Source organism: Thunnus thynnus, chromosome 6 (assembly GCF_963924715.1).
Source record: "Thunnus thynnus chromosome 6, fThuThy2.1, whole genome shotgun sequence".
NCBI lineage: Eukaryota > Metazoa > Chordata > Actinopteri > Scombriformes > Scombridae > Thunnus > Thunnus thynnus.
In genome coordinates this window covers 19,676,113-19,690,161 of record NC_089522.1, presented here as the reverse complement: position 1 = coordinate 19,690,161, position 14,049 = coordinate 19,676,113, and the positions used below count along the sequence as shown (strand labels likewise).

At 42.0% G+C, this 14,049-nt stretch overlaps 1 protein-coding gene across 1 annotated transcript; it reads right to left on the bottom strand.

Annotated features, from left to right (window-relative positions):
• Positions 1 to 127: 127 nt before the first annotated feature.
• LOC137184611 (glutathione hydrolase 7) lies at positions 128 to 12,591 on the bottom strand. The gene is made up of 16 exons (XM_067592437.1): positions 12,226 to 12,591; positions 11,231 to 11,846; positions 10,673 to 10,899; positions 10,355 to 10,506; positions 10,138 to 10,255; positions 9,954 to 10,021; positions 9,372 to 9,445; positions 9,033 to 9,226; positions 7,303 to 7,390; positions 6,666 to 6,793; positions 6,474 to 6,562; positions 6,214 to 6,366; positions 5,965 to 6,079; positions 5,719 to 5,856; positions 5,448 to 5,547; positions 128 to 1,481 (listed from the first exon to the last, which is right to left on the bottom strand). The coding sequence occupies exons 2-16, from the start codon at positions 11,448 to 11,450 to the stop codon at positions 1,309 to 1,311; spliced, it is 2,037 nt and encodes a 678-aa protein (XP_067448538.1). The 5' UTR covers positions 11,451 to 11,846; positions 12,226 to 12,591; the 3' UTR covers positions 128 to 1,308.
• Positions 12,592 to 14,049: the final 1,458 nt, after the last annotated feature.

Genomic DNA, 14,049 nt, shown 5'->3' with positions numbered 1-14,049 from the left:
ACTTTCAAAACTCCTATCAGTCACCCACCCTCAACTGCTAGTGTCTGAATGCAGCAAGCTACTTAATCATTCTACAGTAGGTCAGATGCTCAAAATGCCCGTGTAAGGAGGAACAAAGGGGAAAACATTTTTCATTCTTAGGATGTGTGCAAACATTTTATTTCTTGGGTTTGGACGGTGCTTATTTTTATTAAAAACAAATGCACATGGAATAAAACATCAGGTGTTGTGCAAATGTGTGCTGGTACTCTACAGTACAGAAAACAAGCATCAATAGCCATATTGCACTAGTACCCAACAACACAGACAGTAAAGTTTGATCAGTCAGCATTGGCCATTCTGGACTCAAATCGAAACCATTTTTAGAATGCAATGCTTTACAAAAGCTATTTGTTCTTACTTCAAATACACTACCTAAAATAATTTCACAAATACACAAAAAATAAACATAACAGCCTTTTCTAAAATGTCTGTTTGTATGCATTGTGATACAACAGTAGAAATCAAACGTTCATATAAAAATAGACAGATTACATTCAGTTTATCTTTAAAGATCCTGATTGTTCCCATTCTAAAAACAAGTATCCCCACTCTAAAAAAATGCTTTAAGCGACAAGCTTTAAATAGGAACAAAATCGTGCAACAACTAAAATATCTTAAATTAAATATCTAAATACACATATTTTACCATTATTAATATTTAACACCTGTTGAACTGAAGCAAATCCTCATGTTTAAAGGAATCAATTTAGATGTGAAGCTCTTATCATATTTCTGTGGCATATTTTTAATGTGTTAGTCTTAACACGCACCAAATGGTCCCAAGGAGCTATTGATTGTTCGCAACAGTTAAAACTCCAGTCACTGTACCAAACAACATCTAACCACTGCTAAACACCATATAAAAAGCAGGAGGGTAAATGGTTGAGCCTCTGTTCAGTTTAGGATAGTCTGTTCCACGTGTGACAATGCCTGGCTTTATCACTGGTTTAAATATTATTTCCTTCTTCCCTTTTCTATGTGATCTTATATGTTATTAGGAGGAATGGTTAAATGTAGTGGAAGAATTGTAAAGCAGAAAGGTGGAGTGAATGCGCAGAGGACCATGCACGTGTTTTAAATGGTGGCTTCACGGTGTGGCATCATTGCTTATTTTATATCTGCTCATTCGTGCAAAGAATCCATTTATTTACACCAGGACACCTGATATATATGTTCAGAGTGTAACACTCTTCAGTACCCCACAGGCCAAAAACTAGCTGCTACTCAAAGTTTCATTGTTTGAATATAGGGGGGGGGGGGGGTGCACTAGGGCATGTTGGACATGGTGAGGGCTGAGGCATCAGCACTACGGGGGTCTTTCACCCCAATGATGAGGTCATTAGTTCTCCGGGTGCCCTCCACCAATGACAGAACATCAATCCTTTCAACCTTGTGACCTTTGGCCTGCAGCAGCTCCACGTCTTCATCTAGAAACTCAGCTGTAGGAGAGGATGAGACAGTGGGAGAGAGGGACAATGATCTGAGGTTAGTGGGAAGAATGAATGATGAATAATAAATGTCAAACCGAATAAAACTGCATTTACACCTGGTATTCAAATATTTTTTTCTGGTAAAGGAGTTACATACTGAAAGTATAGCAATCACAGTATGCTCAGAATGCATGTCTGAGGATTTTCAGTCATGAAGGACATAGTATTATGTTTAAAACCAAACACAGATCCAGTGGCCTTTGACTTAGTACTTGAAATGAAACATTATGCCTATAATTTCTGTTCCCTGAAGGAGAGGAACGAGGTACAACACATATAGTATGGGATATCACGCCCCCATGTGGCCTGACTGAAGACACTTCTATTTACGCATTTGAGACAGATCTGTGGTGATGTATGTGAGGCCCCGCCTGCACATATATACATCCATCACCACGGTCATCCCACCAAGCCCAACTGTGCAGTGGGGCAACCTAGTGTTGTACCTCATTCCTCTCCTTTGGGGAACAGAAGTTATATTCATAACATTTCATTCCCTTTCAGTCGATTCACCCGGTACAACACATAGTATAGGACATGTACTCAAACCCCGCAGAGCAGCCACCAAGCTGGAGTCAAACCTCCTGCGCTCTAGTGCATCATAGACCCAGCAGAAAGGAAAGAATGAGCCACTGAAGGGGCTGTCACATCCAAATGGTAAAACCGAACAAAAGTGTGCGGTGATGACCAACTGGCTGCAGCACAGATTTCACTCATAGATACCCCTTTAAACAAAGCCCATGAGAAATAGCCTCTACAATCCAGTGAGAAAGCTGCTGTTTAGACAGGGCTTTGCCCCTGGCTGGATTAGCAAAACAGACAGACAAGTCACATAAATGCACACGCACTTACATAGACAGAACACAGGGAATGAAACCTCCTCTGCTCCTTGGATGCAAAAGGAGAGGAACAAAAGCTCAAGAGCTCAAAAGCCATAAAGCTATAGGCTGCAGGGATTATTTTGGGCAAGTACACCATATTTGGGCACAATGTAACCTTGGAGCCATCCAAAGTGAACTGGGGTAACAAGAGGGATACACAGATAAAGCCCACCCACTTTGCGGAGGTCAAAGCAAGAAGCAGTGCTGTCTTGTATGAAAGAAAATTCATATCTGCAGACTCAATGGGTTCAAATGGGGGACCATAAAGAGCCTCAAGCACCAAAGCCAAATCCCATGAGGGGACACTGGATTTAACCATAGGCCCCAGCTGGTGGACTCCCTTTAAGAAATGCATGGCAAGAAGGTGAGCTCCTGAAGAAATGTCAAACAATAGAGCACTTGAATGGGATTAAATTTCGGTCCTGACGCTACTGCTCAAACACCCACCATTTATAGGCATATAGGCCTCTAGGGCCTGCCTAGAGACCTACTAGGCAGCTGTGGCACAGGAAGTAGAGTGAGTTATCCACTAATCAGAAGATTGGCAGTTCAGTTCCTGACTCCTCCAGTCCGCATGTCGAAGTGTGCTTGGCCAAGATACTGAACCCCAAATTGCTCCCAATGGCTGTGCCAGCATCCTGCATGTTAGCTTGCCGAGTGTGTGTGTGAATGGGTGAACGTGGCTTATAGTGTAAAAGTGCTTTGAGAGGTTGGAAGACTAGAAAGGTGCTATATAAGTGCAGTCCATTTACCGTTTACCATCTAGTGGATGATACCCTTGCACATTAGATCTTTGCCACCACAATTGGGGGTAGACCCTTAGCTATTAAAATGGACTTCTCAACAGGTAGGCATGCAGCCGCTACAGTTCTGGGTGAACTGAATGAATCACCTCTCCTCCCGCTTGAGAGAGGAGGTCTCTGCGGAAAGGAAGCTGCCAGGGCCTCGCTGCCAGCAGACTGATTATCTCAGCGTACCATGACTTTCTGGCCCCCGAGGGGCCATCAGGATCGGCGTCAGATCCTGTTGGCACACCCTCTCCAGAACAGGCAGTATCATTTCTACCGGGGGAAATGCATACAGGCACATGTTGGACCATGGGGGCGCTAGCACATCCATTCCAAGAGGTGTGTCGTGGTCCGTTATGGAAAAGAACAGAGGGCAGTGGGTATTTGCTCCGGGGGCAAAGAGGTCCACTTCTGCCCTGCTGAAACGTTTCCATATTTGAGCCAACACCAATGGGTGCAACATCTACTCTCTCACAAAAGGTCACGGGCGGCTTGGGTATCACGTCATGACTGGGAATGATGCTGTGCAGAGCTTCTGTTTGCTTCTCTCTAAGCTCAAACTTTGCCTGGATGGCATCAAGTGACTGGCCAAACAAACCCTGAGCAGATACTGGTTCATCCAAGTAAACGGCCCTGTCCCTATCCAGAATGTCAGAGATAGTCAGCCGCAGGTGTATTGTGCCACCACTGTAGATGCCATCACTCTGCCCAGGGAGAGCGCTGCACAGCGGGATATACGGAGAATGCAATCCATGACAATTCTGACCTCGTTGAGGTCCAGCGGACCGTCGGGGGGCATCAGTGCACCAGTGCTCCGCCAGACACATGGCTTGATATGTCTGAAGCATGGTGACGGAGTTCAGCCCACGAACGGTGCCTGCCTGCGCTCAGTAAATCTTCTCCAGTTGCCCACACCATGATTGTGGGACACAGCCAGATAAGATGCCAGGGACAACTCCATAGGCAGAGGATTGACCAAACTTTTTTGGCTCCATCCAGATCCAAATACTGTCCAGCCACCATGTGACATGGGTAGACAGCAGTTTGTTCCATGTCAAGGTTAACTCCGAGACAAAGTCCAGGAACTTGGGCAGGCAGTTTTTGACCATTGTCAGTTTGGGAGGAAGGAAAAATCCTGCAAACCGCAATGGTTTCTGAGCCGGTGGAGGAGAGGGCCACTCCACCTACAGTCTCTCGGCTGCACGGTGGTAAGTTGATAAGAAGGATGTATTGTACTGGCCAAACAACAAAGTAATGGCAGTATACTGGCCTGACGATAAAGCCCCCTGTATACCCTCCAATAAACCATATATGTCCAAGCCGATGTCCAAGCGACCAGCCCAAGCTGCAGCTGGCTAGCACTCCATGTGGTCAGCCCAGTTACCAGCGGGGACTTAAACCAAAAGCTCCTCGCCGCAAATGAGACATGTCTCATGATGGTCCTTGTCATGTCAAAGAGAAGCCGCACTCCTGAGGACAGGGGCAGACAGAAGACTGTAAGAACTGAGGATGACCATGGTGATGGATGTATATATGTGCAGGCAGGGCCTCACATACATCACCATAGATCATCTGCCTTAAAGGCATGAATAGAGGTGTCTTCAGTCAGGCCATGCGGTGGCATGATATCCCATTCTAAATGTGCTGTACCAAGTGAAATGACTGAAAGGGAACCACAATCAGATTACATTTATAGATCTCAGCCAGATCCAAAACTTCAGATGCAGAAACATCCAGATCTTTGCTCTGTACTGCATTATCATGTAATATACCAAAAACTCATTTCTCATTCCTCAAACCAGCAAGAAATTAATTTTGAAATTTGGGGTTCACAGTATTAACACCTGTCATCATGAATTCCACTGCCTCCCACTTAGCATTGCAGAGGATTTGTCTTTTCACAGCACAGGAAGTCTATACTGAACCATGGTAACCCTACACCTGTCAACTTAATTTTCATTGACAATAAAATGACTTGCTGCCGTCCCACCTATTCATCTGTTTTCCATAGTGTACACAAACATGTAATCTGATGACAATGTAAATACTGCTACAAGGGCACAATTGGATTGTTCTTTGTCTAGTTTGTATATCCAGATGCATATTGCATGTTAATAGCAGGAAATTACAACTGTAATTGGAAATTAAAAAGCTAATCTACTTAAAGCACTGAATTCAGAGTTTTTGAAGGGACTCTTATATTTGGACCAAACTACACAATAGAATAGTCAATAGGAAAGACTCACAGTCCACCAGTAGAGTGTTGGGCTGCAGCTGAGGGTGCAGTCTACCATATGCTAAACTGTCACTCATGTTTTTACGTGAAGACAGAACATTCATCAACACCTGTGAAGAATCAGAAAACAGAATAAGATATACTGAATATTTGCGCATTAGTAAATTAATTGTTATGAATAACATGGGTCAAAATGCACCTCTAGAAAAATGTATTTCCACATGAATATAAACCCAACAATCAATCATGAAATTAATGTATTATTTTAGTGAGTAAATAACCTGTGTGATGCCACTAAGAGCTTTCTCTCCATTGGAGGATCCAACTGCTACATATGTGCCACATAACCCCACCGCTGGCCTCACTGCTGTGGGCATCAGGAAGGACATGGGCCTCTTCCCAGGCTGGAGGTTGTTATGCTATAGCCAATGAGAACAAAAAACATGGACCAAGAGAAACTACAACAATTCTTTCAATAAGAAAACAATCAATACTGTAATCAATTAAACAAAAAACGGCACACTTACTGGGTTAGGTGATGAGTTCTGTGTTTTATTAGGCCAGGAGAAGTCCAGGATCTGGCTATTCAAAAGGATTCCTGAAGGAGTCAGTATCCCGCTGCCAAATGGTTTGTTTAGAGAGCTACAAGAGCCAAAAATAGTAATAAAAAAGTCTCAGTTTAAGTTTTCCAGTAATTTCAATCCTCTCTTAACTGTCACTGGAATTTTACTTGAATAGACAATGTGTAATAGTAATTCAGTTAAAGCATGGCATACCTCACAACTGACACGATGTGGTCGTCTGGGCCCATGACCATGACCTGTGCAGCTGCTGCACCCTCCTCCAAGGTATATGATGGAGTGTAATGGCTGACAGGGAAGGCTTGAGAGTCACTGATCATCTGGCGGAGTAGGGAAGCCTGCGATTTACTTGGAGATGGGAACAACAAAGGGCAGGGTTCACTGAGAATGCCTCACTGAATTAGGATGGGTTTATATAGTACATTATATATTTAAAAGACATCGGGGATCTCTACCTCAGCATCTTGGCGACAGTCTCTGAGACAGAAGTGTCAAACATGGGGTCTCCAAGCCCGCTCGCCAGGCCCAGAGCTATCTTCACAGACTGGGAGAGTAATATAAAATTAACACAACAGTACATATTACATGAATTGCTGCACTTTGCTCACTGTTTATGCTGTATAGGGGTAAAACAGTTAATATACTACCTCTGCAATCCAGTGGTAGGTGCTGTTCCTAGGCATCTGGCTGGTAATGTTATAGCCCTCCAGGATACTGAGGGCAGTGATCAGGGCGACACCTGCATGTGGGGCTGGGGCCGCCATCACGTGGTGTCCTTCAGAAACAACAAATTATGAATGGAAAATTTAAACTTATAACTGTAACAATAAAACTACAGCTTGCTGCTCTACAGTCATACAATACACAAATAAAACAAATGTCTATGACACAAAATTGATATGAACAATCTACATGAATAATTATTTAAAAAAATACAATATGTGCAATATATAAAGGAAGAGGAAACACACAAGGAAACAGAAAATTTAAAAATAACAGAATATCAAGATGGGTGTCATGACCATTGTATTTGCACTGCTGTGTCAACAACAACCCATGCTTATGCAAACAAATACTTAGGTGTGCAGGTGTACATTGTTAACACACTTCCCTTGTCAAAGTGCAAGTCTGTCATTATCAAGTACAGATTTCAAGGACATAATGTATTTGTGGTAAGCACTAGAAGAAATTGTACACTTGATGTATACAGATTCAATAGTAAATGGTATGGGATCCTCCTCTAACAGCTCTGATGTACTATAAATAGTAACTGATAGTATTTACCCTGGTAGGTGATCTCTACTGGTTTCTGTAGAACTGTGCTGTAGTTTCCGAAGTCATCCTCTGTGAGCACCCCACCTCTTGCTTGCACCTTTAAAAACACAGCAAAGTCTTCTAATTTACTATACTCACAAATGTATTGATAGTCAAAGAAAGCCTAACATGACATTGTAAGTTGTTTTGACCTCTGGTTTGTAGCTAGATACATGTACTTAAGTTTGAGTCACTCTCTTTTGAAATTAAAAGGACAAAGCCCAGGTCCCTAAGAGTAAAGGGAAGAGACTGCAATTTGAGAGACTGAATCATTTGCATTGCACACAATGGAAAGTGCAGAAAGAGTGCAAAGGTCACAGTGTGGTGTGCTATGCTATAGATTGCTACCCTTTTATGTTCTGCGATACCTGCCCACATCCTAACCAACCTCATGAGTGAACTACTTTATATAGCTGTAATGCAGGTATCAAATTTAATGTAAAAATGTGGTCTTTAATGGAATCGTCCAATTTTAATGCAATAGCCCTACAAGAAATATGACCTCTGAGAATCTTTAAGAGGACCTATTATGCTTTTCCTCATTTTCAGTCATATAAATGATTTATTCATATTAAGAGGTGGCCAAAGTGTCAAACAATGAGGTAAGCCTATGTAGAAGTGATCCCAACTATTGAATTGATCGCCAACTATTTTGATGATCAATTAATAGTGTGGAGTCACTTAATGAGATTTTTTCCCCTCAAATTCTCTGATTCCAGCTTTGCAAAAGTGAATATTTTCTAGTTTCTTTAGTCCACTATGACAGTAAACTGAATATTTTTGGGTTTTGGACTGTTTTGGGTTTTGGACATTTGAGGACATCACCTTGGGCTTTTGGAAACAGTGTTCAACATTTTTCACCTTTTACTGACATTTTATGGACCAAACAACAAAGTGATTAATCAAGAAAGAATCAGTGAACTGACAGATTCACTGGTAAAGACAATAATCATTAGTTGCAGCCCAATTCCTGTGTGAATTCATTATCACAGTGACATTAGTCAAACTCTTGTTTACGGAATCTCATCATTTTCTAATTTACAATCACCACCTTTGAATGTGTTGCAGAGTAAAGTTTTCGGTTTCACGATTGCTTTCAGTAAAAAACCTCAAAGGCAATCAACTGTCCTCAACCTTTACTGGAAGCGTGTTTACCTCGCTGCATAGCTGTGCACCTACACACATAGTGAGGAAGAACACTATTGTTTATAGTGTATTTATGTTTTGTCACTATGCTGCAGTAACATCTGAAATAATTAATAATATAAGTTATTTGTATATGACAATTTCTGCTTACATATGCAAAGAACAAATTATTAAATAAGATAAATTTGTTTGTGTCAAACTGCATGTTAACTACAACTCATTTTCTAATAATAATATTCCTAATTTGGTTTCACATCTCATTTTGTGGGATTTTTCTGTGAGACTAAAAAATATGGTCTTTTTAAATCATTCATTTAGACCACAGACTAATGAACCTGACATCATTATTTCATCATGATATGATCATGAAACATGATAAGAGTACAGTACTGAATCATTACCCCACTCTAGCCAAAATGTAAATAGCCAAGAAGAAAGCACAACTGGGACTTAGTGTTTGAGGGGTGAAAGTGACTTCCAATGGAGCTGATGCAGAATTAATGACTTATATAATCATTCTTGGAGATGGGGAAAAGAAAAAAATTCTTCCTTACTGCAGCAGCCATTTCCTGCGTCAGGTTTCCACTGTAGAACTCGGATATCCCCTTAACTGCGACAGCATCCAAGATGGCCGCCAAATCAAGACGTCTGCTGAAGAGCCCAGGGAGGGGAGCATGGCCGTTGGGGAGGAACAAATCCCGAAATCCATCCGAAATGTTTTGGTCCTTAACTTTAGCCAGGGCTTCAGCTAGAGGAGACAAGAAAGGCAGATGACATCACACCTAATCTTTAAATGGGGCTGGGTGACCATGCAGCGTTTTTAATCGCAGTAGAAGTGACATTAGTGACAGAGGCTTCACCCAGTGATTTGCACTACATTACATTATACTTACCCAAGTCATGCGTAACATTAAATCCATTTCTGGCCACATCTGCTGCCATTGTAACAACATCCTTCCACGGTATTCTGGGGAATTCAAAAGTCATGAAAGATTGGTTTTTGGTTTACAAATGCTTAAAACTTATACATACACTCTGAACTGATTTTCAAAGAGAATATTTTGCAAATAACTGTCCATCGCTCTGGCACAACAGCCTAGCATTACACTTGATCTTCAGGCTTTAACATCATCCTCTTACCAGATGAAGCATCAGTGATAATTACACAGCATCGGTGTAATTGCAGCCCGACACTGGCTAAAAAAAGCAACAACATTGTCTTTTCTTTGAACACAGCTGGTGATACTTTCACTATGAGATCTTACTCCCTTCACTCTGAGAAAAGCACAGGCTTTATCATAGCTTACGTAATTATCAGCTTTTACTATTCTTGTCTAAAAAGAATTGGATAAAATGGGGGGAAATAATATTGTATATCAATTAAATTTCATTTATGAAGGGCATTTGAAACTATTCATGATTGCATGAGGAAAGATTTACTTAATAAAAGTAGCATTACATGATAGATACCATACCTGCCATACAGCTGGTGTGCTTGATGCATCCCACTGAGCATGCCTGGTACTCCCACCAGACGACCAGGCTGAAATGCAGCAAGAAGAGCAGGTTGCACAGATTAATTGCAGCACCAAACAATAACAATAAAATGGTCCTCTGTTCTCTTAGTGAACATCTAACAGGTAGAAGGAGATGCCTTACACTGAGATCAAGATTTGTCTGCAGCATCTCCTCAAGGATGCCAGACGGTGCGGTCTCTCTGAAGTCAATGACTCTCGTCTCATTCTTTCGGATGTCATGCACCAACATAACTCCACCACTAAACATCAACAGAACACAAAGCCAGCTTGTTAATCATATTCAACCAAGCCTAAGAAAATCAGTGTTTAGAAGAGATGAATATGTTCTTACAACTCACCCTCCTAAACCAGAGGTGTGAGGGTGGACAATCCCCAAACAGAGGGCAGCAGTGATAGCAGCATCAACACTGGACCCCTGCTTTCCCAAAACGTCAAATCCAAGAGATGTACACTGAGCCACATCCGTCACCACCGCTCCTTGGTTGAAGACCTTGCAAGAGACAGGACAAGCATGAAGGAAGGGAGAAGCTGCTGATGTCTTTGAACTGACTTGGTGTTTTGTGGGAGGGATCAAGCATGTGAAATTGCATGTAATCCTATAATCAATTGTCATGGCTGCAAAAGTACAACGGCAAATTACATGCATATAACGCTACCTGTGGGTCGCCAAAGTAGATCTGCATGATGAGTGCTACAGTGACTCCAGTGGCGAAGGTGAGACAGGCTGTGATGATGACCGTCAGCCCATCTCGCTGGCAGGCACACTCTTCTGTAAAGGGGTCTCTGGTGGTCTCCTGCAGGGATGCGATGTCATGGCTGGCCAGGTCAGAGGCTGAGGAGGGGAGGCGCTGGAGTCGAGCCGATTTCAAAAACAGATCCGGGTCTGAGACGTGCAACACAAACCAAAAGGCTTAGATTGAACAGGAATGAGTAGACACCCAATATGAGCTGTTTTCTCCACCAAACCCCATTCACAAAACTGTCAGTTTAATGTTGCCATTCTTACTAAGAGGCAAAAACAGATTTCTGAATTCTGCATGCATGCTATGCACAAAATAGCACCTATTTGACTTCAAATTCAACCTTCAAAAATGATCTCACAGAGAAACAATGCAGCTTGATGATTCCAGGCCAAATGACCTCTTCTGAACAGCAACCTAAAAACACACACTCCAGTATATTTTAGCGTATTGTGTCTGATCTGGCTGACTGACCTGTATCTTGCTCACTCAAGACGTTGTCATCATCCTTGCGAGATTTTAGGGTGTTTTCTCCGGACATCACATCGTCCTCTGGCAGCCTGGGGAAGCTGGTGATGCTCATGTAGTCCACCGGAGAGTAGGCACTCCCCAAGGTTGTCTCCGGATTAGCATCTTTATCCACCACACATCCACTAGAGTACCCTGCCACAATTTCAGGGGCAGGGCTGTGCATGACTACTCTCGATCGTGCAGTCACACACGTAACTTATCCTATATTTATCTTCGGGGTATAAGGGAGTTAGAGCAGGATATCCATGCTTCCTGTCACATCTGTATTTTGTCTGGGATGATCAGCCACACACCTGTCATCCAGATAAGAAATCACTGTAATATATCCTTATGGACCACTAGTGTTGCTGTGCTGCTGAAGAATTGCTTCATCTAGTTATCTTATGGGATCCCAGTATATATCACAATTCTGCAGGGGGGATTTGTAGTTTTCTTGCGTTTTATTGGACACCTTTGCTATCACTGCAGCTGCTTCTTAGCAAATATTTTCGTTAGGCCAGGACACGGGTGTGTTGCTCCGATGATGATGCATTTTTCCATTTGTCATGTAGGAAGCCACCTGCAAAAGACAACAAACCATGTCAGCTAACTAGTTTTTGACAATGCATTTCCTTCGAGAGGTGTTTGTGTAACCTTTGAGGCTGCATGCATGGCCATTACACCAGGCAAACCGCTTAACTTGCAGCAAATAAAGACGATAATGTCCGCCTCTGTGGCGCAGAGAAGCGGCAAACTAGCGTTAAGCTGATATATATATTTCAAAAAGACAGCTTTACCACCATTATAGCCATTTAAAACAAAGAAAGGCTGCTATCCTGCCTGTCCCGTGTCTGTTTGTATGTTAACCGCGCTGACACAAGCTAGCAAACACATCTTTCTGTTCATTCTGTGCTAAATGAGCAGCTAACAATAGCTCAAGCTAGGTTGGTGTTACTTACCATTATCGGGGAAAATACTTGTAGTCGAATAAAAATCCTTGTGTTACGGTGATATTTTGTATTTTAATGAGAGCAGGTGCAGTGATCTGAGCGGAGCTCTCCGTCACCAAGACTACAGGACTGAGCGGCGAGAGCACAGCGCAGGGAAGTCAGTTTCATATTACAGTCTTAACCCAACCGGTGTAACTTGTCGTGGAAATAGCTGAAATTTAGACTTTTTTTTTTTTTTATCGGAATACGTATTTTACTTTGACCTGAAGCCTAAGAGTAATTTAAATTATTTTTCATGTGATATTTATGATTAAATATCGGTCGGCTACACATATCCATCAAGAAAATTATGGGTATTGATTGTGTTGTCGTGTATGTACCAATGTCAGACTAACTTTATACTTGGCAGCCATCCACTAAATCAGTGGTTCTCAGAGTGGGGACACCCTCAAGGACCCCCAAAGCTCCTTATGGTCCCCATTGGAGTATTACCCGAAAGAGTAATCATTTATTTTCATTATAATTCCATCCATAACTAACAATAACAGAATGTATGACTATTTTAGTCATGGGTTTCATACACTTTCTGTAATAAAACATCTAAAAGCAAATCAGATGGGGGACCCTGGGACAAAATTTTATCAAATGGGGGTCTGTGGTCTAATTTTTGTCAGTTTAAGGGTTCAGCACAGGTGCTTCAGGCCATTTCCCATCTTGTGTTATGTTAGTGGCCAATGGGAAAACTCCCATAGTACACAGGCCGCCCAAGTCCAGTATTGTAACTGGAGACTGGTGAAGTAGATAAACAGGTTATAGCAGATCTGTAGAATACCTGCTCCAGTTACCTCTTCTGTCCCTCCCATGACACCCCTTTTTCTTTCTGTTTCTGAACTTGCTTAACAGGTGACAGAAGAATCCTACATGCCAGAGTACATTGTTCATGTGATCCCTCTAAGGGAATTTTTTAAAATTGTTTCAATCCACAGAAAGGTCAGAGGTCAGGTACAGGCAACTCAGCATCTGTCTCACCACAAATGTGTAACCACTCTGCCACCAAAGTGGATGGTTTTCTTATCTCTATTTTGGCTCTTTCACACCTGCATATCACCCTTCTGTACAAACATCACATTAAGGCACTTTAGATGTTAAGATTCTTGAATGTTAAGATTCTTATCCATAATGCAATACCATCTGGGAGGCGTCTGATCTGTCCTAGATTCATTCTGCAGCACGACAATGACCCTAAACATACATCCAGAGTCATAAAGAACTATCTTCAGTGACAAGAAGAGCAAGGAGTCCTGCAACAGATGGTATGGCCCCCCCCACAGGGCCCTGATCTCAACATCATCGAGTCAGTCTGGGATTACATGAAGAGACAGAAGACACTGGGACAGCCTGAATCCACAGAGGAACTGTGCCAAATAGATACTTGGAACAAGTACCTTGAAAAACTGTGCACAAGTGTATCAAGCCCTGTTTTAAAGGCAAACTGTGGTCACACCAAGTATTGATTTCGTTTAGGTTTATTCTGTATGAAGTTAAATGATAAATATAAAAACTATTCATGGCATTTTTTTGATAGCATTCTCATTTAACTTTAAGTGCCTGAAACCTTTGCACAGTACTTTATCTTCCCATTGTTTGCCTACTTTTAATTTCTCCCCTTTTAAGCCTCCAGTCTAAGCTAATAATAGTCTACATTGTTCATTACAGCACCCCACCCAAATTCAGTCCTCGTTACACTGCATTACCACACCCTTCTTCTCACCTCTTTTTTGCATGCTTTAAACTTCCACCTACACTCAATTCATACCATTGCTCTGAAAGGTA